The sequence below is a fragment of the Xenia sp. Carnegie-2017 genome, unplaced genomic scaffold (genome assembly GCF_021976095.1).
Source record: "Xenia sp. Carnegie-2017 unplaced genomic scaffold, XeniaSp_v1 HiC_scaffold_22, whole genome shotgun sequence".
NCBI lineage: Eukaryota > Metazoa > Cnidaria > Anthozoa > Malacalcyonacea > Xeniidae > Xenia > Xenia sp. Carnegie-2017.
In genome coordinates, this window is record NW_025813485.1 from 12,679,518 (window position 1) to 12,701,761 (window position 22,244).

The 22,244-nt window shown below is 35.0% G+C and overlaps 4 protein-coding genes across 7 annotated transcripts; 2 read left to right on the forward strand and 2 right to left on the reverse strand.

Moving 5' to 3' along the window:
* The first annotated feature begins 1,250 nt into the window (after nt 1-1,250).
* LOC124446925 lies at nt 1,251-4,544 on the forward strand. Its single transcript, XM_046997809.1, has one exon. It carries the CDS (start codon nt 1,395-1,397, stop codon nt 4,353-4,355), a length of 2,961 nt encoding a protein of 986 aa, XP_046853765.1. The 5' UTR covers nt 1,251-1,394; the 3' UTR covers nt 4,356-4,544.
* A 2,603-nt stretch (nt 4,545-7,147) lies between these two features.
* On the reverse strand, nt 7,148-9,214 carry LOC124446934. 4 transcript variants are annotated; one of them, XM_046997824.1, is made up of 4 exons: nt 8,972-9,214; nt 8,501-8,647; nt 7,871-8,049; nt 7,148-7,424 (listed from the first exon to the last, which is right to left on the reverse strand). In XM_046997824.1, exons 1-4 carry the CDS (start codon nt 9,122-9,124, stop codon nt 7,310-7,312), a joined length of 594 nt encoding a protein of 197 aa, XP_046853780.1. In that variant the 5' UTR covers nt 9,125-9,214; the 3' UTR covers nt 7,148-7,309. The 4 variants fall into 4 exon arrangements, 3 of the variants coding, with proteins under 3 accessions (XP_046853780.1, XP_046853778.1, XP_046853779.1); XM_046997822.1 differs by having other exon boundaries at nt 7,148-7,748; XM_046997823.1 differs by having other exon boundaries at nt 7,148-7,748; nt 8,501-8,654.
* A 7,641-nt stretch (nt 9,215-16,855) lies between these two features.
* Nucleotides 16,856-20,742, forward strand: LOC124445141. The gene is given in 3 exon segments (XM_046995848.1): nt 16,856-17,402; nt 17,556-17,590; nt 17,759-20,742. Coding segments are annotated over 3 exon segments (2,976 nt in total). The 5' UTR covers nt 16,856-17,152; the 3' UTR covers nt 20,450-20,742.
* On the reverse strand, nt 19,262-22,010 carry LOC124446936 (cilia- and flagella-associated protein 97-like). The gene is made up of 3 exons (XM_046997825.1): nt 21,319-22,010; nt 20,994-21,181; nt 19,262-20,445 (listed from the first exon to the last, which is right to left on the reverse strand). Exons 1-2 carry the CDS (start codon nt 21,874-21,876, stop codon nt 21,029-21,031), a joined length of 711 nt encoding a protein of 236 aa, XP_046853781.1. The 5' UTR covers nt 21,877-22,010; the 3' UTR covers nt 19,262-20,445; nt 20,994-21,028.
* Nucleotides 22,011-22,244: the final 234 nt, after the last annotated feature.

Here is a 22,244-nt window from a genome sequence, read left to right on the forward strand (position 1 = left end):
TCACAGTTTTTGAGCATTCATCGGCATTGATTACCTTGTTGAACGATTAAGAACTTATTCCAAATTTCTGGAATTGCATTCCAACTCCTCCGAGTAAACTGGAATCTAATTTGAGTGACCTTTATGGATAGGGAAAGAAAAGTGTGAACTTTACTCGATGATTCTGAGGAATAACAGCAAAGATTTGCATATAGTTTGTTTTTGTTTTTTACCTCCTGTAAATCCATTGAGGCAGCTTCACAAATACAGTGTAAGCTTTGTAGCCAAGATCCGGAGGTTATTAAAGCAAGCTCAGGTAGCTATTCTTGATATTTCAGCACTGTGCTGTGAATTTAAATGTCTTTTGAAAGAATTTGCAAATAATATTATAGAAATACTAGCTACTTGCTCCAATTTGCTTAGAAAGTAAAGATTTATTTTAGAAAGATGAAGAAACTGATGATGAAGAAAAATAAATTTTCTTTGAGTTCAAATTTAAAAAAGGCTTTTCATAATGTATCACTTTAACCTACATTATAGTAAGCGTGCGTGAATGTGTAAAATAAAAATTGTATAAATAACTTTGCCATTTTGAATAAAATATGTTTCGTTTTTTTTATTGAAAATGAAGTTTAAGAGCACTGTGATGGATAGAGATTTAGTTTACATGTATTTAAAATAGATCAATAAAAACGAAATCATTTTGCTAACGATAATAGACTAATTATAGCTCATGAATTATTCTACTATGAAAAAAGAAACTACCCCCTGTTACAAACACATTGAATATAGAAACCTTCGAATTAGATGAAAAGGATATTTGATTCTCGGAGCTTCAGATCCCGTAGAAAACACCGCGTCATCATGCTCTAACCCCTACTTATGAATTATCATAACAATAAACTTTCATTTTTCATTATATATAATTTGAATGTCTAGCTGGGGATAATATAACAGACGCACTAGGAGTAACGAAAGAAACAAAGCAGTCGAAAGAACAACTTGGTTTTAAAAGCACTACTTGGTTTTAAAAGCAACGTTTGATCTTCAACTGCAAGTGGATGTCAATGAAAATAAGTCTAATTTTCCTAAGGTTGTAAGGGCGAGTATCGATGGAGGTTTGATGTTGGATGACACTGGCAAATTGTGGATGTAAGACTTATCAGTAAAGTACATTTCAGCAACCTACGAATTTTGCTCCAAAAAGGCAACGTTCATTTACTTATTTTTGTGGTCAATTTATTTACCGAAACAAAGCTGAGAAGGATAAATCATTGTTTCACAAGAACTTTGTAGCAAAATTGGGTGGATGCTTACATCTTCTTAGTTATACAAAAAATGATGGTCACTTATTTTTAAGTGGAAATAACTCAAATTTTACGGAAAATAGTGCTGGATTAGGGGGAGGCGTGTTCATGTTGGTATCATCAGCCGTTTACTTGGAACTCTCGTGTTCATTATTTGAATACAATCATGTAGGAGAAGGCTACGGAGGCGCCATTTCACTTAATGCACAGGATATATTTTTAGCCAACTCAGTTACATTGTTAGTCAATCACACAAAATTTACTGGAAACAGCGCCATGAATGGTGGAGCAATAATCCTCTCTAATTATTTAAGGGGTACGAGAGCAATAATTGGTATAAATAACGTCTATTTTTTTCGTAATTCTGCATTAACCGGAGGAATAGGAGGTGGAGGTGGAATTTTTTTTCAAAGTGAAGGAATACAAACTTTAGCGTCGTTTTCAATTTCGATAGAAAGAAGCATTTTCGAGAAAAATCTTGGGAGTTCTGGAGGTGCCATATATTTACATGGTGTTAATGGCGACGTTTTGTGCAAGCATTCAGTTTTTAAATCAAACAGTGCGACTCTTCAAGGTGGAGCATTCTACTTCTCAATTTCCAATTCAACGATAAACATATTAAACACAACCTTTGATAATAACACAAATATCGATAATGCTGGAGGTGCAATTTATCTAGAAATTAATCATGGAAGTAGGATTCATGTCGATGAGTCAGTGTTTAAACACAATGAAGCAATTTATAACATGGGTGGTGGCATGGCGATAATTACTAGAGGTGATATTTTGAAAAATCCTCAATGTGAAAAAGATATTATGCGCTTATGGGATTACAACAATTCTGTAACGATAAAGAACACGAATTTTAGTGAAAATTTTGCCCGCAATGGTGGTGCAGTCTCTATGGAAAACGGAATAATATATTTCCATAGTTGTCATTTTGTCAACAATTTTGCACATGACGGTGGTCATCTTATCAACTATGGATCAAACAACTTAAATTTATTCAGTAGCACTTTTAACAACACAATAACTCATAATTCTTCCTGTACAGAAACTTTCATACATACGTACAGCGAAGGACCATTGATTTTACACAATACTACCGCATTACAAGAAATACAGTCAGATAATCCTTTGGTCTTGATTGCAAATGGCGGGATTGTGGATTTTGATAATTTTACAATGTTGCGTTGCCCAGTTGGATCAAACATGGAAATGTTGAATCTCTCTTATAGCAGATGGATAAATATTTCTTGTACATACCGCGTCACTATACTTCGCTTTGTATGTACACAATGTGAACAAGGCACGTATAGCTTACAGCGGGGTCACACATTAGGATTGAGACCAGTTCATCCATTTTCTTGTCTACCTTGTCCAAATGGAGCCGACTGTTTAACAACAATCAAATCAAAGCCAAACTTCTGGGGATATTTGAGCAAGAAAAATAAGCCATCTTTAAAATTTACCAGATGTCCTAATGGCTATTGTCTTGGAGGCTCAAAAAACGAAAAACGCGACAGCTACAACACGTGCAGAGGAAAGCGTAAAGGTTGGATTTGCGGTCATTGCTCTCCCGGTTACAGTGAAACTGTATTCTCAACAGATTGTAAATTAACAGAAAAATGTTTTGATTATTGGTTTTGGATTGTGTTTATCGTATTGGCGTTCAGCATGGCTTTGTTTTTTATATTTCAACCACCGATTGTCACTTTTCTAGTAAAACAGATATTGTGGTTCAAAAATGAAAGAACAATAACTGAACACCTGAGCGAGAACAACAGAAGATCATTACGGTCAACAGAGATGCAGAGAAGCGATTCTCCGTTTGTTCTCTCCACTGAAGAAATTGAAAACGAAAGGAAGGATTCCGTAGGATTTCTTGAAATTATTTTCTATTTCTATCAGATTTCTTCCTTACTGCAAACAGATACAAACATAAAGCACCTTTTGAAAGCCCAAATAATTATTCCTGTTCAGAGATTTATCAATTTTCAGGGAGCTCATTTCGAAGGTGTATGTCCAATACCTGGTCTCACAGCAACTGGAAAACATTTGTTTGATGTTGCATTTGTATTTGGAACTTTACTTGCCATATACTTTATCTACAGTCTTCACTTTTTCATAAGTAAGATCTTTGGTGCATACACTCCAAAATTTAAACGTTACCTGGGGGCAACAATGCAAACCATTCTCTTAGGATATACAAATATTGCCAACGTTAGTCTCGCACTAATTCAATGCGTTCCCATTAACTCTGACCGTCGTTGGTTTTATGATGGTAACATATTATGCTACCAATGGTGGCAGATAGTGTTCATTGCATTTGACGTTGTTGTATTATTTCCCTTCTTCCTGGTGTTAGCCTGGCTTGCCTTGAAATTGCACAATGGAATGATTTCAACAAAGCAATTCTTTCTTGCTTGTGTTGCTCCACTTCCTTTTTCCATTTTTTGGTCTTTACAGTATCTCTTGCAATGGTTAAGTATTTATCGAAGTCCTGTAAGCAGGACAGTAAACACTACTGAGTATACAGATACGCTGAAATCCATCTTTCTCGCTCCATTTCGCAAGCCTGAAGAGGGAAAGTCAGGTGCTGTCTATTGGCAGAGCGTTCTTATTGCACGACGTTTTCTCTTGACATTTCTTGGTTGTTTTATCACTGATCCTACTTTACGACTCATGTGCATGGCAATCATCTGTGTGCTGGCCTTATTACATCATAAATGTGTGAAACCATTCCAAAACCCTTGTGCCAACACAGCGGAAACCATTTCTCTACTAAGTCTTGCAGTAATGGCTATCATTAATATGTACAAATCATTTTACAGATTTTCCAAAGAAGATGTTAGTACAGGATGGATGTTCGTATTTCCAACACTTGATATTATCGAGATGATAATGTTAGGTTTCATACCTGGAATGTTGATTCTTCTGTTTGTATTAGGGATATCATCATTGATGGTACGTTTGGTTTTCATGGCCATCGCCACCATACGTAGAAAAATGCACCGCCATGACCCAACATACGATGAACTGTTGGACGATAACCATGAGGAAAACTAAGAGGAAAGACTTGATATTTTTAAATAAAATTGCGCACGATGATTTAAATGACTTTACTCAATGGTTTGACTATATACTCAGGATTAATGAATTGACTATATACTAAAATTTTTTCAAATAGCTTTAAATTGTCTTTTTGATCATTTTCATTTTGTTAATTAAAAGTTTGAGGATTCAGTGAAGTAGAAATGTCGATTACAGTTTGTTGTAAAGGAGAAAAAAGAACTTAAATGTTTTAATCGAACCTTACATCAAGCATATACAAAAGAAAGCCTAGATTAAGCGATAACAAATACTTTTTTCTGAACCAGTTGCAGGTGCGGGTAAGTCAGAATACAAACTCAAAATAACTACAACTCAACATAACTGCACATTACAAATTCAAAATACTACAACAAGTGCTTAAAAATTTAAAGTAATGTACTCTGACTTACCTCATAACTTCCTTCAGTAGTAATTTAGTTTCATTTCAAGCCTTGGAGTCATGCTTCCTGAGATGCGGAGTGCTATGGCATGATTAAGTTGATCGTAGTTTTTGAACTTTAGGTGTTTGATTTCGTAGAAGATATTCTCGATTCAAAGTCTTTGTTGGCTTCACTGATTCAAGGCGACGTAATATAGCCTAAGTAAAATATGAAAGATCATAAAATTTCACGAGTGCTACAGCCACACAACTAGTTTGCTTTTATCATAAAGAACAATGTTAGACTACGAAAATATTGCGCATTCTTTTTTGTCCACAAAAAAATTAATGTTTACCTGATTTTCCTCGTCTATTCTTCTTTGAAACTTCTTTCTGTTGACTTCTGAAGAGGTTTTCACACGAACAGAATGATTTCTACCAAGTGCAGTTTTCGAGGCTGAGCTCGATCGAGGATAACTGATATTTCTCAAAAGTCTTAATACTCCAAGTCAATAGCAACAACTTCGTCATTCCGAAAGGAAACGTTTTGCTTATTTTCACGCAGATTTGTTTTTTTCGGGTGCGTACGATTTACCCTTTTGACAGATTTACTCATACAAATAAATCCAGAAGCTTTAGATTCTTCCTCACGCACAATCTCTTCGTTTTTTCCCGTCATTTTTCTCGACTTGTCAATGTCATTTATATCAAGTTCAGGTACAGCATCGAGTAATACGTCCAAGTTTACTTGATCAGAATCGCATTGAGTTTTAAAAACTCGTCAACGTTCAACACGATCATTTTTTTCTATTTCTCTTCTCCCTGTAGGCCCAATTTTCAGATAATCTTTATCGCTACTGTGGGATAAATTCTGCAAGTATCTTGTATTTCGATGGCTTTGGTTAGCAGCCATCTTGGTTTTAATACGTCTGTTGCTATGGTGATTAGTTACCGTGGTAACCACTGTATAGTGCAGTGGAAAAGTGTGTACTGTTTGTACCAGTGGTTTGTACAGTTGATACTGTTCCTGTTTCGCCGATTCTTTTTTATTTTAAGCACATAAATGATCCGCGATTAATGTGGACACTGCATATATAGCAAGTGGTTTCTCTAATTCATGTTAAATTACATGGCTTACGAATTTTCTTTCGGCGCTGGTAAAGAAGTATACAATTACGGAAAAAATCTCACACTGACACATAAATGATCATTCTGTACATTTTTAAAAATATATGTTCTTAGAACATTCAAGGATCATACATATGGAACATTGAACAACCTAAGAATATTCAAAAAATGTGCCTTTCTGTTTTACTGTTTTTGTCGCATCCGTGTGCCCCACACCAATGACATCGTGAACTGTTTTATTGGCGGTAGTAACTTGACTTATTTCACCAGGTGGACGGAGAGGGGTGAAGGGTGACATCTGTGGTTTGATCGACGAACTTGTAACCATAGTCCTCCGTGTGCTTTTCAGACGCAGTCTTTTTCTGTCTTCAGGTTTGGGGGTGGATTTTAGATGAAAATTTGCCCTTTGTACTTATTTTTAGTAAGTGCTTATTCTTCTAACCAATTTTATAAAACTTTGCATTATTCCTTGAAGTATCTAAATTTTAGGCTGTAACCAAGGAATGTAGTTACCTATGTAAAAGCGTCAATAAATGTGAAAGGTGGAGGTCGAAGAAAAAAATGGGGATCTGTCTCTGAAGTTAACAGTGTGAAGGGCATATGGCATAATTGCTTTTATCGGTACAGATGAGTTCTTCATTTTTTGTATGCACCTACTGAATAAAGCGTGCACACTAGATATTTACGAATTTTAATCGTCACTGAGCACCCAAAATTGCTCGCTTATAACTTTTCAGTTAACAATTGTGCTACACTTCAATTTACGTTTTTAATCAATTTTTTCGTGCCTTAAATTTTTGCTTATAGATTGAAATGCATTCGCCTCATAACATTCTTAAACTTGTGGGTTAGCAAACTTAATAATTGCTAATAACTTACTCTGAACTGCCAGTCGGTATACTATACGTATTAAGGAGAAATGCACGTTTCCTATTTCAATTTTTTTGAGAATTGTAAACTATACAATTACTAGTGGCGTAGCTAGCGAAAAACATTTGGTCGGGCTCACGAGGTGCCACCATGGTTGGCGCCGAGCGAGAAAATTTTCCGAATTTAGACTCCCTAGAACGTCGGAAACGGCAATCTTAGAAAGCAAATGCGTGATATTTATGCAGGAAATAGAACCATTTTGGTTAATTTAAATTGCCGAAGGATCTTATAGTAAAGCAGAGAAACAGTTCAAAAATAGTTGCAGATATGTGATTTATTTTCTCATACATAGATACCTATGTACATCTTGTAAAGAAACTTTGACAAGAACCGAAAAGGCTCAGATTTGTCATCAACAACTATCAAAAGTTGTGATGAAATTGTCGTGCTGAAATGACAATCATCATTGACTGCATTAAAAAGTTCCCGGAAAAATTCTCACATGCCATGGACGTAAGACATCATCAGCTTGTTATCAGCCATATATGAATACCTATTTGTATAAGAAAGCATGTCTTCGTGGTTTTTCAATGAACTTCTTTACTACCTCATCATGCAATGCGTTGGCGTCTTCTTTCTCTGACAGTATGTCTTTGTGAATGGAAATCCTGCAAAGAGAACTAAAACGTCCTTGGCTCAAAGTCTTTCTAAGATAATTTTTTACCCTCTTCAAACATGAAAATGACCTCTCAACTGAAGCACTTGTAATTGACAAAACCCCATTTATCTTTAACTTCTGGAATACTAGATTGATAATGGACTGAAAAATATATTTCAATAATTCATCGCATGAATCACAGTGAAAGTCTTTATCTCTGTAAATAAAACAAAGTTGGCTAACTAGCATTGGTATGTCAAACATATCACCATAAACCTCCTTTAGAAGATTTATCTTTTCTGAGGGCACTTCACCTTTCCACATCTTAAACACCCTAGGGTTAGCATGGTCAAAAATCTAAAACGCTCCATATCCTGAAATCGCTCGGTCAGCATAGTCACAATTGTGTCAAGAATTTCAAAATACATTTGTTTGTAGTTATGCCGTTGGTCATACCTGGTTACTGGTGGTCCCACTTTCTCAACAGCCAGGTCGTACACCTGACAATATTCTGTATCATTTCTCAGAGAAGCAACAAAGGCCTTGAATCTCTCAAACCTACTCATTCCATAATGAAAGTCAGTGTCCTTGTCTTGCAAGATAGAATAAAGTATGGATGACTGCTCAAGAATTCTCTGAAAACATGTACCAAGAAACAAACAAGAAGCCATTAAGGTAGCCAAGTAAACCAGTAACCTTACTTAACGTTTCATCATCCCAACCTATTGGATTATCAGTAAGATTTTCAAATATGTCTATCAGTTTCATAGTTAGAATGCAAGACATTGATGACATGAGCCCTATAATACCATCTTGTGTCACCAGGACTAGGAAACTCAAGCCTATGGGATGATATAAAGCTTTTCTTTGGGGGTAAAGGTGCAGAAAGCAAATATTGGGTGAGATGGAGGATGCAGCTTGACATACTAGATTTAGTCTATGGGCAGCAGTGAACAAATTGAGCATAAGGATAATCCTGCTGAACTTGAGCTTGAACACCATTGAGATGACCAGACATAACAGATGCACCATCATAAGTCTGTCCAATAAATTTCTCTTTCACATTATTATATTGACTTAACTTACCCTTAACCACTGATGATATAGCAGTTGCAGTCCTATCACAACTAACATCAACAAACCCAAGCTGTCTTTCAATGACACTTTCCCTTTGTCCATTCGAACAATTACACTCAATTGTTCTTTGGTAGAAACATCAGTTGCCTCATCAACCTGTATACTTAAGAAAGTGCAGCAATATATTTCCTTTAAAATCTCATCCTCTATTATCTTATCAAGACAATCAATCAAATCATTCTGAATATCAGGAGAGACTCCAGTAAACCGCCCTCCCCAGCAGGTGGGTTTCAGCAAGCCTTCCATGTAATCGCCTTTCAAAACAGAATCCATCTTGGCAAAACTTTCAAGTAGCTCTCTATAATTTCCTCTATTCATGCTGCTACTAGATTCATCATGCCCCCTAAATGCAAGCTCTTGCCTAGACAAGTATAAAACAGCTTCTGTTATGGTTTTCAACATTTCCCTGTTTTGCCTTACCTCCTCGTTATGACGCTGAATCTCTTCACGTCTAGTTTGTGACATGAGACAGTCGATACGAGGCTGAAAACCGTAGGTCTTCCAGGTCTTGTAGGCACCCATGTGCGATTTTGCCTTCTCATGCTTCTTACAATCGGATAGGAAATTCTTCATGTTTTTGAATCCCGTCTGCGTCCATGAAGATGACGATCCAGGGCAAAATAAAAGACAAGGCCAACAGAACAATGCATTCTTTTCTGAGCTACAACAAAATAATCTTTCTTCGAGTACCAACTTTCCTGAAAGCTTCTATGCCTGTAGTCGCTTGTAAATTGGAATTGGCCGCTGCTTTACGAGTATATTTTGCTCGCCTGATTGTCGAACAGAAGGGTTTCTTTTGTAGTTCACTTATTATATCGATTTCATTAGCCGAAGCCATTGTAATGTAAGTTATCACGATTTCCGAACGTATATTTCGAAGCTCAAAATTCCAGTCACGCTTTTGAAAATTGGCCCGACTAGATGTTGTTAAACGTTTGAGTGTGTTCACAGCTACTCTCAACCAATCAGATTACAGATATTCCACTATAGATTTATTACTTGGTCGGGCTGAATTTTCAGAGCCCGACTAGATGTTGCGAAACAGCGCATTTGAGTTTGCTCAGTTGCTGTCAACCAATCAGATTGCAGATAATCCCACTATAGATTTTACTACTTGGTCGGGCTGAATTTTCAGAGCCCGACTAAACTGCGTAATGCCTGGCACTAGAAATGCACTAGTCATTGTTGCTAAGTAACGTTTAAAAGTATGATAATTTTGCTAATAACGACGCAATTTGACAAATATTACACTAATAGACTGTGGATTATTCCAAAAAGAGTCGCAGAATTTAAAATTTTCGCAAATCCAATTTTAAAGAAAACAAATTTTTCATTTTTGGGAAAATATTTGGTCGGGCTGGGCCCGACCAGCCAGACCGCTAGCTACGCCACTGACAATTACTCGAGTAAGGTATTGTCTATCACTCTGTGTTGGACAGTAATTTTGTTTTCATGATAGATAGAAATCGTGAACAGCAAATGTTGTCCTTTGAATTATGTAGACTAATATAATCTCTATTTTAGAAGAGTAATCAAACTTGGCGATACTGCGAATGAAGAAAGCATGAACTTGTACCACTTGATTTTTTTAGAAGCCTGTACGTCATTCGAGAGCATTAATTCAAGTAGAAATTCGGATTGTAATGATAGCATGCTTCTTGTATTCGTTAATGGTATGGGCGGAAAATCTTATCAACAGTATCTGTCAATGTGTTATCTCACATTTCGTCTCGTCAAAGTAAGCCTTTTTTCCCTTGTTACCTTGATAAATCTTATTTTGTTTAGTGCTGCTGCTGAACTTTGTGTATTATTAAAAATTGCATTATCCTATTCCTTTGCCATCCTTTTACATTCAGATCAGGCTGCGATGCTCAATTGTTCATATGTAGCTCATACACATTGTGCCATTTAAGGCACTTCTTGCATTTGTGAATCAAAAATGTTCTTTGTATTGGATGAAGTTTCGAGCGTTTTAAAGTTTGTTTTTGAATTAGTATCAAAAACAATATTCTTAGCATACTCATCAATTGTGTAAAAACCATGTGTTCAAGCTATTTTCCAGTGACTTATATAAGGTTTCGCCAAAACAATCGAAACATTCATTTCCTATACTTTTTTGCACCTTTTCCAAAAGACCATGCACTGTATGAATTCATTAACACTTTTTTGACGATCTTAGGAGTGGCAACGATGTTTATTTTCTTCTCAATTTCTTCACATACTATCATTGGTTCTATGAGCTACGAAAAGGTGTAAATGGGTGTTTGATTACAATTTACTGTGTCAATTAGAAATGAAGGCATATTCATTTACAATTAATTGTTTCAATTATAACATGAACTAGTGATTGTTTCATCTTTTTTACAACGACTACGTGCAATATGTTCTGACTGACGAATATCGACATATACAGTATATACTTTTAAATTTAATAAATCAAGCGAAAACCAAGCAGTTATTTTCGAGTGATACATTAATCCTATTTAATTGTTAAATTTTAATTTCGTCACCAGTTTTTATTAATGATGTTGTGAGGATATAATTACTTCTCACTCTATTTACTTGGATTAGAAACTTCATTATTGCATTGTGTTAAAAACACAATTATCAAATAAATGAATGTTTCATAAAATAGAAAGCAAATAAAGTAAAACCTAAGAGCATGCAGTAGTTTATCGTAAAAACGTTCATGAAATAAGTTATTCCTTCATAAGTTGCTTTTTCTGTTGATTGGATATTTTTATCAGACATCATCAACGCTATATTAACGTCAGTTATGCCAGCGAACATTTCCATTTTTGCTCCTACTGCAGTTAAGTACTGACATGAAGTGCCTAAATCTTGCCCACTTTTAAAGAAGGTGTCCTCACATGATGGAGCGCAAGATTTTTGTTTATTTTTTTCGGTAACATGTTTTTCTAAATTTCTCAATTATATGTTTGTGTAACGGTATTTAACTCCGCGATCGTTATATATTTCCTAAATCATACGTTTATACTTTTTGTTGACTATTTGTATCAAATAGCGAGATAAGTAGGAAAGGACATGTACAAATTAGCAGTTCCCTTTATTGTCTTTGACATGGTTTACACGAGTGAAATAAACAAAAGCATAAGCGATGACAAAATCCCAAACAAAGACAATAAAGGAAGTATGTAGACCAGAATGTGGTTAAGGTAAGTACCACCTGCGGCCAGAGAAAATAAAATGAATACTTTCTGGTAGGTATTGGTATTGGCACCAGTGTATGGAATCGTCATGGTAAACAGGGATCTGTGGGTGAGTTTGTAGCCAAAGGGTAGTTTCTTTATACGTAGTTGCATCATTAATAGCTAATTTTTCTACAATAAACACAACATACTTTATTCCACTGATCCATTTTTAAATATATATATTGACCACATCAATGTCATAGTGCAACGAACAATTACTTTTATAAATTACCCATGCATATTGGTTTCCCAAAATAACACTGTTATTTAAATAATGGTAATTAAGCACGTTTACTCAAATTTACTATGTTGTAAATTGTAATTTATTTAAGTAGAAGCATCATAAAAAGCATTTTACAATTCACAAATTTAACTTGAAGCAATTTAGTTTTCCTCGTTGTCAGTATTACTATGTTTTGAGTTATATTTTGGCATCCACCTACCCATACGTTGGAACATTAAGCTAAGCTACCTAAAGTTGATTTGATGACGCCATAGCTTAGATGCTAATGTGGAAAACTGCAACATGGATGAACTGTGGAGTGGAGTGGGAAGGTGGGAGGTAGCAAATGGAGATAATTATCTATGTCTACTGATTCTTTATGGTAACAATGACGCTTTTCTTATGGTAACAAGAAAGATACACATTTTTCTAGAAGGGTAAGTCTATAATGTGTTTGATTCCAGTTAACTTTTTCCAGTTGAAAGGCTATTCTGAGTGTTGGATTGCATACAAAAATCTTCCAAAATTTCTTTTCTCGTTCGACAATTCTAAATCAATGACACATTGTGCTTTCTCCTTGTAACATATTCTTATCAAAATAACTAATGTATCAGTATCTTCAGGTGGCTACCAAAGAATGATATTTTGATTTGGAGATCTTGCCAGTGCGTGTTTACTATGCAGAACAACAAGATTATTTGGAACACAGCATTTTTCAGTTGTAACTTTGATCAACTCATTTTCGGTCGAAATACACATTTCTTCACGCCGCAGTATTTCAAGGACTTTTACTTGGTCCTTAACAATGACTTCCTTTATCATTAGCATGAGCCTCGTTTGTTCTTGCTGTTTTTTTCTTTCATGAGATTGAATTTACATTTTCCAAGGGAAATAAACATTTAATTGATCGCCTCAATCAAAGATACCTGATTAACTACTTTACCACGTGTTTGAAGTAAGATACGCATTAAAACGAGGCTAACGTCCTTGAAAAAGAAAGTGATTGTACAGAAATTAGTGTGGGAAATACTAGCGTATGAAGTAAAATCATATTGTGTTCAAAACAGCTCATCTGAAGGCTGATACAACGGTTATTTTGCATCCCCAAATCAAAACGTTATCTTAAGTCTGTTGATTAGAAATTGTAATGAGGAGAAAGACCAATGTCTGACTGTTTTTGGAAATGGGAAAAATAGAAGACGACCCATGTTTGGTGGTGAACATGTATTTCCGGATAAAAGAATGTCTCATAGTTTTTGAGCAGTCATCGGCATTGATTACTTTTCTCATGGTTTTTTGAAAACAAAAGAAACTTGTTGAAAGATTAAGAATTTATTCCAAATTTCTGGAAAGCATTCCAACTCCTCGGAATAAACTGGAATCTAATTTGAGTGACCTTTATGGATACTGAAAGAAAAGTGTGAACTTTACTCGATGATTCTGAGGAATAACAGCAAAGATTTGCATATAGTTTATTTTTGCTTTTTTACCTCCTGTCAATCCATTGAGGCAGCTTCACAAATACAGTGTAAGCTTTGTAGCCAAGATCTAGAGGTTATTAAAGCAAGCTCAGGTAGCTATGCTTGATGTTTCAGCACTGTGCTGTGAATTCAAATGTCTTTTGAAAGAAGTTGCAAACAATATTATAGAAATACTAGCTACTTGTTCCAATTTGCTTAGAAAGCAAAGATTTATTTTAGAAAGATGAAGAAACTGATGATGAAGAAAATAATTTTTTGAGTTCAAATTTAAAAAATGCTTTTCATAATGTATCACTTTAAGCTACATTATAGTAATCGTGCGTGAATGTGTGTAATAATAATTGTATAATTAACTTTGCCACTTTGAGTAAAATGTGTATCGTTTTTTTTTATGAAAAATGAGTTTTAAGAGCACTGTGCTGGATAGAGATTTAGTTTACATGTATTTAAAATAGATCAATGAAAACAAAATCGTTGTGCTTACGATAATAGACTAATTATAGCTCATTAATTATTCAACTAAGAAAAAAGAAACTACCCCCTGCTACAAACGCATGGAATATAGAAACCTTCGAATTACATGAAAGGATATTTAAATCTCGGAACTTCATATCCCGTAGAAAACACTGCGCGATAATGCTCTAACCCCTACTTATGAATTATCATAACAATAAACTTTCATTTTTTAATATATATAATTTCAATGTCTAGCTGGGGATAATATAACAGACGCACTAGGAGTAACGTGAGCAACAAACTAAGCAGTCGAAAGCAGTACTTGATTTTAAAAGCAACGTTTGGTCTTGCAACTGCAATGAAAGTGACTGTCAATAAAAATAAGTCTAGTTTTCTAAGGTTGTAGAGGGCGAGTATCTGCAGAGGTTTAGTGATGGATGACACTGGGAAGATTGTGGATTAAGACTTCATCGTAAAGTACATTTCTGCAACCTACGAATTTTGCTCAAATAAGGCAACGTTTATTTACTTATTTTTTTTGGTCAATGTTATTTACCGAAGCGAAGCTGAGAAGGATAAAATTGATCAAGATCTGAATAGCTCTTGATACTATGCAAAAGCAGATATAACTATTTCAATAACTATTTTATTAAACAATCATAAATGCAGACGCTTTTAAAATAATTCATGTAGAAATTTTTCATGCCTTGACATCAAATAATTTTAGCTGTTTGCTTTCGTCTATTTATGTAAATACCAAGAGAAAACTCTCCTGGCTGACAGTGTGACCCTTTATCATTAATAATTTGAGTCAAAACCGTTTGTTAAACAATTACAAATCTCAAGTAAGATTCCACCATTGTACATTTTGTGTTTGCAGTTCTCTCAAAAAATATACGTCACCTACAAATAATTTCAAAAGTCGTTGTTGCGAACATGACAGAGAATTATCCGAAGACTTTTATTTAGCAAATTACAATCGAGATTGCAACAACACATAGTAAAATATAAGTGACCTTTATTGGATGAGACTCAGCATGATATCAAGAAATATTCAGACCAAGGTCAATGCTATTTGCGGAAGGGAAACTGAGTGAACCATCATTGTATAATTGTCTATATTGATTTGTTAAGAGTACGCATCCAAAGATTGCACCATCATTGTATAATAATAATCTTTAGAGACTATATACACAATGGTATTGAAGTGAGATTGATCATTGTTTAATAATCTAGGTATCTATGGATTTGTTCAGTTCAGAACAACAAACACTGGTTAAAATTTTCGCAGTTTTACAATATTATTATTAATAAGCTACCTATACGTCCGTAGTTTGTAATGAACTTGATTTCTTGTAAATGTGTATAAGCTTTCTAAATGTTTGTAGTTTGTAGCTTGATTTCCTTTAAATATGTTTTAATTATTAAACAAATTTTGTAATGTTTTTTGTCGCGGCCACTCGTAAATGGACAACCCCTTCTCCAGTTACGCTCTTGATTGACTGTTGCATATTTTTAATTATGCCGGCCAATAAAGACTGTTAGTGCAAGGCTCCACGCAGATTCTGAAAGTCAAGAGATAGATTTATTTCTCGCACTCTAAGTACTCTTCAGCTGTAGTGATATTTTAAAAACTCTCTTAGATTTTGTCCGTAGAAGATGAAATGTATACTCTTGTTCAAAATCATCTGGGTATCTTTCCTTCTGGAATTTTTCAGTAAGTGCGTTCATCACTTTTATTAATTATAAATCGAATATTTTAAATAAAATGTTCTTGCTATCATCATGATTAGTTGGCTGGCGTTATTGAGCGCAATATTTCTACTCGAGATGTATTTCAGCGGTAGCTCAAATTTATCTCTATATCCACGTATATTGATGCAATCTTGAATGATACATGAACACTGCACAGCTCGAAGTAATCTTCTGATTATTGACTTTCTGAACATTTATTTTTTGAAACCATTAGATTTGATTATTGTTTCCCACATAATTCACATTATTGCATTACATTTAGATGCATCGCATATAATTCTTTTTATGTAGACTTCGAAGTCACTTCAGCGTCAAATATATATGTCTCAAGGGCTAAAGGTCATGATTCTGCTTCATGTGGCTCTTACAGTCGCCCGTGTTATTCAATATCACATGGTGTTTCTGTAGCAGGTAATGCATCAAAAATTCTTATCGATTCTACAAACACAAAAATATCTCCATATGATTGTAAATCATTCCAAAGAAGACACCAAGGTATTTACGTCACGAAGAATTTGACATTTGTCAGTGACGGTCCGTCACTTTGTCGTATTTCATGCAAAAGTGATTTTAACTGGATTATAGACGGCAGAGAAAATGCCTCTCCAATGATCATTGCTTTAACCAGAATCTTCTTTGAAAATACACAAGTACATTTAGTGGATTCGTCTGCCGTTTTTACTCAGTGCGTGTTTAACAAAACTAAAAAACTTGCAGTGAATTTTACAGTATATAATCGGAACCTGACAAGTTTGGTTTTTCAAAATGTTCAATTCGAAGCAAATGAAGCATGTATTTCAGTAAAGATGTGCTCAAAGGATACAAACACTCTAAGGAGCAGCATTATATTTAAAAATTCACAATTTATAGAAAATGGCATCAGACGTATTCCAATTTTAATGTCGCCTTCTTGGAGTGTTTTAAGCATAGATAACTTTGGAAAACATGCTGTAGAGTTGCATGTGCAAAATACAAGTTTTGTTAATAACTATGTTCGTTCAATGGGAATGATATACGTAAGTACTAATCACTTAAAACTTACTGTAATGGAGGAAAGCAATTTCGTAGATAATGGATTGCAAGACATGACCAACACGTTTACTCACAGCCTCTTTGTTTTAAACACTGAAACGACGTCCATTGTGATAGCAGACACGCAGGTTAAAAGGAATAAACGGCGACTTTTTTCAATCAGCTCAACAAGAACAGAAATACTTATTACTGACACACAAGTGGATGACTATACAATCAACAAAAATCGTGGAGGGATATTTTATATAGAAAGTGAAATGATGCAGTTGGTAATGAACAACTGTGTGATAAGTAATGGACGATCGATGCTTCCTTTAATGGTGGATTTCTCTATGTTCACGCAAGGAATGTTAGTGTACATATTGAAAATTCTAATTTTACAAACTTGAATATTGGTGGCGATGGTGGTGTGATGTATATATCGACAAGCAAAGTTGCAAATATGTCTGTAACTGTAAAGATGAAAATACTCAGTTCAAATTTTATATCTAATACAGCTAATTTTGGAGGAGTTCTGCGGCTCCCACAAAAGTTCAAAATCTGGATTCATAACTCTACATTCATTTCAAATAATGCATATAGTGGTGGGGTTGTATACTCCGACAACCTTTTATATGCAAAAATACACATCGATAAATCATTGTTTCACAAGAACCTTGTAGCAAAATTGGGTGGATGCTTACATCTTGATAGTGATACAAAAATGATGTTCATTTATTTTTAAGTGGAAATAACTCAAATTTTACGGAAAATAGTGCTGGATTAGGGGGAGGCGTGTTCATGTTGGCATCATCAGCCGTTTACTTGGAGCTCTCGTGTTCATTATTTGAGTACAATCATGCAAGACAAGGCTACGGAGGCGCCATTTCAATTAATGACGGTATACATTTTAGCCAACTCAGTTACATTGTTAGCCAATCACACAAAATTTACTGGAAACAGCGCCATGAATGGTGGAGCAATAATCATCAATAATTATTCCAAGGGAACGAGAACAATGATTGGTATGAATAATGTCTCTTTTTTTCGTAATTCTGCATAACCGGAGGAACAGGAGGTGGAGGTGGGATTTTTTCAAAATAAAGGAATACAGAATTTAGCGTCGTTTTCAATTTCGATAGAAAGAAGCATTTTCGAGAAAAATCATGGGAGTTCTGGAGGTGTCATATATTTACATGGTGTTAATGGCGAATTTTTGTGCAAGCATTCAGTTTTTAAATCAAACAATGCGACTTATGGTCCAGGTGGAGCATTCTACTTCTTTATTTCCAATTCAACGATAAACATATTCAACACAACCTTTGAAAATAACACAAGTATTAAAAATGCTGGAGGTGCAATGTATCTAGAAATTAATCATGGAAGTAGGAGTCACGTCGATGAGTCAGTATTTAAACACAACAAAGCAATTTATAACATGGGTGGTGGCATGGCCATAAATACTAAAGGTGATACTTTGAAAAATCCTCAATGTAAACAAGATACTGTGCGCTTATGGGATTACAACAATTCTGTAACGATAAAGAACACGAAGTTTATTGAAAATTTTGCCCGAAATGGTGGTGCAGTCTCCATGGAAAACGGAATAATATATTTCAATAATTGTCATTTTGTCAACAATTCTGCACATGACGCTGGTCATCTTATTAACTATGGCTCAAACAACTTGAATTTATTCAGTAGCACTTTTAACAACACAATAACTCATAATTCTTCCTATACAGAAACTTTCATACATACGTACAGCGAAGGACCATTAATTTTACACAATACTACCGCATTACAAGAAATACAGTCAGATAATCCTTTGGTCTTGATTGCAAATGGCGGGAAAGTGGATTTTGATAATTTTACAATGTTGCGTTGCCCAGTTGGATCAAAGATGGAAATGTTGAATCTCTCTTATAACAAATGGATAAATATTTCTTGTACATACCGCGTCACTATACTTCGCTTTGTATGTACACAATGTGAACAAGGCACGTATAGCTTACAGCAGGGTCACACATTAGGATTGAGACCAGTTCGTTCATTTTCTTGTCTACCTTGTCCAAATGGAGCCGAATGTTCAACAACAATCAAATCAAAGCCAAACTTCTGGGGATATTTGAGTAAGAAAAATAAGTCATCTTTAAAATTTACCAGATGTCCTAATGGCTATTGTCTTGGAGGCTCAAAAAACCCAAAACACGACAGCTAGAACAGGTGCCAAGGAAAGCGTAAAGGTTGGATTTGCGGTCATTGTTCTCCTGGTTACAGTGAAACTGTATTGTCAACAGATTGTAAATTGACAGAAAACTGTTTTGATTATTGGTTTTGGATTGTGTTTATCGTATTGGCGCTCAGCATGGCTTTGTTTTTTATATTTCAACCACCGATTGTCACTTTTCTCGTAAAACAGATATTGTGGTTCAAAAATGAAAGAACAATAACTAAACACCTGAGCGAGAACACCAGAAGATCATTACGGTCAACAGAGATGCAGAGAAGCGATTCTCCGTTTGTTCTCTCCACTGAAGAAATTGAAAACGAAAGGAAGGATTCCCTAGGATTTCTTGAAATTATTTTCTATTTCTATCAGATTTCTTCCTTACTGCAAACAGATACAAACATAAAGCACCTTTTGAAAGCCCAAATAATTATTCCTGTTCAGAGATTTTTCAATTTTCAGGGAGTTCATTTTGAAGGTGTATGTCCAATACCTGGTCTCACAGCAACTGGAAAACATTTGTTTGATGTTGCATTTGTATTTGGAACTTTACTTGCCATATACTTTATCTACAGTCTTCACTTTTTCATAAGTAAGATCTTTGGTGCATACACTCCAAAATTTAAACGTTACCTGGGGGCAACAATGCAAACCATTCTCTTAGGATATATAAAAATTGCCAACGTTAGTCTTGCACTAATTCAATGCGTTCCCATAAACTCTGACCGTCGTTGGTTTTATGATGGTAACATATTATGCTACCAATGGTGGCAGATTCTGTTCATTGCATTTGACGTTGTTGTATTAATTCCCTTCTTCCTGGTGTTAGCCTGGCTTGCCGTGAAATTGCACAATGGAATGATTTCAACAAAGCAATTCTTTCTCGCTTGTGTTGTACCACTTCCTTTTTCCATTTTTTGGTCTTTACAGTATCTCTTGCAATGGTTAAGTATTTATCGAAGTCCTGTAAACAGGACAGTAAACACTACTGAGTATACAGATACGCTGAAATCCATCTTTATCGCTCCATTTCGCAAGCCTGAAGAGGGAAAGTCAGGTGCTGTCTACTGGCAGAGCGTTCTTATTGCACGACGTTTTTTCTTGACATTTCTTAGTTGTTTTATCACTGATCCCACTTTACGACTCATGTGCATGGCAATCATCTGTGTGCTGGCCTTATTACATCATAAATGTGTGAAACCATTCCAAAACCCTCGTGCCAACACAGCGGAAACCATTTCTCTACTAAGTCTTGCAGTAATGGCTATCATTAATATGTACAAATCATTTTACAGATTTTCCAAAGAAGATGTTAGTACAGGATGGATGTTCGTATTTCCAACACTTGATATTATCGAGATGATAATGTTAGGTTTCATACCTGGAATATTGATTCTTTTGTTTGTATTAGGGATATCATCATTGATGGTACGTTTGGTTTTCATGGCCATCGCCACCATACGTAGAAAAATGCACCGCCATGACCCAACATACGATGAACTGTTGGACGATAACCATGAGGAAAACTGAGAGGAAAGACTTCGTATTTTAAATTAGAGTACGTTGATGAAATTGCGCGCGATGATTTATATGACTTTACTCAATGATTTAACTGTACTTGTGCAATTTATATAATTACTTATGATTTTACTATATTTAATGGTTTGACTATATACTTAGGATTAATGAATATACTATATACTAAAATTTGTTCAAATAGCTTCAAATTGTCTTTTTGATCATTTTCATTTTTAATGAATATTGTTGATGCATTGATGTAAACTAACGATGTTAATTAAAAGGTTTGAGGATTCAGTGAAGTAGAAATGTCGATTACAGTTAGTTGTAAAGGAAGAAAAATTATTTTAAATGTTTTAATCAAACCTTACATCAAGCATATACATAAGAAAGCCCAGATTGAAAGATAACAAATACTTTTTTCTGAACCAGTTGCAGGTGCAGGGTAAGTCAGAATACAAACTCAAAATAACTACAACTTAACATAACTGCACATTACAAATTCAAAATACTACAACAAGTGCTGAAAAATATAAAGTAATGTACTCTGACTTACCTCATAACTTCCTTCAGTAGTAATTTAGTTTCCTTTCAAGCCTTGGAGTCATGCTTCCTGAGATGCGGAGTGCAATGGCATGATTTTGTTGATCGTAGTTTTTGAACTTTAGGTGTTTGATTTCGTAGAAGATATTCTCGATTCAAAGTCTTTGTTGGCTTCACTGATTCAAGGCGACGTAATATAGCCTAAGTAAAATATGAAAGATCATAAAATTTCACGAGTGCTACAGCCACACAACTAGTTTGCTTTTATCATAAAGAACAATGTTAGACTACGAAAATATTGCGCATTCTTTTTTGTCCACAAAAAAATTAATGTTTACCTGATTTTCCTCGTCTATTCTTCTTTGAAACTTCTTTCTGTTGACTTCTGAAGAGGTTTTCACACGAACAGAATGATTTCCACCAAGTGCAGTTTTCGAGGCTGAGCTCGGTCGAGGATGACTGATATTTCTCAAAAGTCTTTGATTCTCCAAGTCAATAGCAACAACTTCGTCATTCCGAAAGGAAAAGTTTTGCTTATTTTCACGCAGATTTCTTTTTCTCGGGTGCGTACGATTTACCCTTTTGACAGATTTACTCATACAAATAAATCCAGAAGCTTTAGATTCTTCCTCACGCACAATCTCATCGCTTTTTCCCGTCATTTTTCTCGACTTGTCAATGTCATTTATATCAAGTTCAGGTACAGCATGGAGTAATACGTCCAAGTTTACTTGATCAGAATCGCATTGAGTTATAAAAACTCGTCCACGTTCAACACGATCACTTTTTTCTATTTCTCTTCTGCCTGTAGGCCCAATTTTCAGATAATCTTTATCGCTACTGTGGGATAAATTCTGCAAGTATCTTGTATTTTGATGGCTTTGGTTAGCAGCCATCTTAGTTTCTGTGTCATGTTGCTATGGTAATTAGTTACCATGGTAACCACTGTATTGTGAAGTAGTATTGTGTGTACTGTTTGTGCCAGTGGTTTGTACAGTTGATACTGTTCCTGTTTCGCCGATTCTTTTTTATTTTGAGCACATAAATGATCCGCGATTCATGTGGACACTGCATATATAGCATGTGGTTTCTCTAATGCATGTGAAATTACATGGTTTTTGAATTTTCTCTCTGCGCTGGTAAAGAAGCATACAATTACGGAAAAAATGTCACACTGACACATAAATGATCATTCTGTACATTTTTAAAAATACATGTTCTTGGAACAGCCAAGAGTCATACATATGGAACATTGAAGAACCTA

Bases quoted from the DNA above. Each gene is read 5' to 3' on its own strand.
- LOC124446934 (XM_046997822.1), bottom strand. From the start codon at position 9,124: ATGAAGAATTTCCTATCCGATTGTAAGAAGCATGAGAAGGCAAAATCG. The intron at 8,648-8,971 runs GTAAGGCAAAAC...TTAAGTATACAG, and splicing joins TTCAGCGTCATAACGAGGAG to GTTGATGAGGCAACTGATGT. The intron at 8,050-8,500 runs GTAAGTTAAGTC...ACATGTTTTCAG, and splicing joins TATATCATCAGTGGTTAAGG to AGAATTCTTGAGCAGTCATC.
- LOC124446925 (XM_046997809.1), top strand. From the start codon at position 1,395: ATGTTGGTATCATCAGCCGTTTACTTGGAACTCTCGTGTTCATTATTT.
- LOC124446936 (XM_046997825.1), bottom strand. From the start codon at position 21,876: ATGGCTGCTAACCAAAGCCATCAAAATACAAGATACTTGCAGAATTTA. The intron at 21,182-21,318 runs GTAAACATTAAT...TATTTTACTTAG, and splicing joins GAATAGACGAGGAAAATCAG to GCTATATTACGTCGCCTTGA.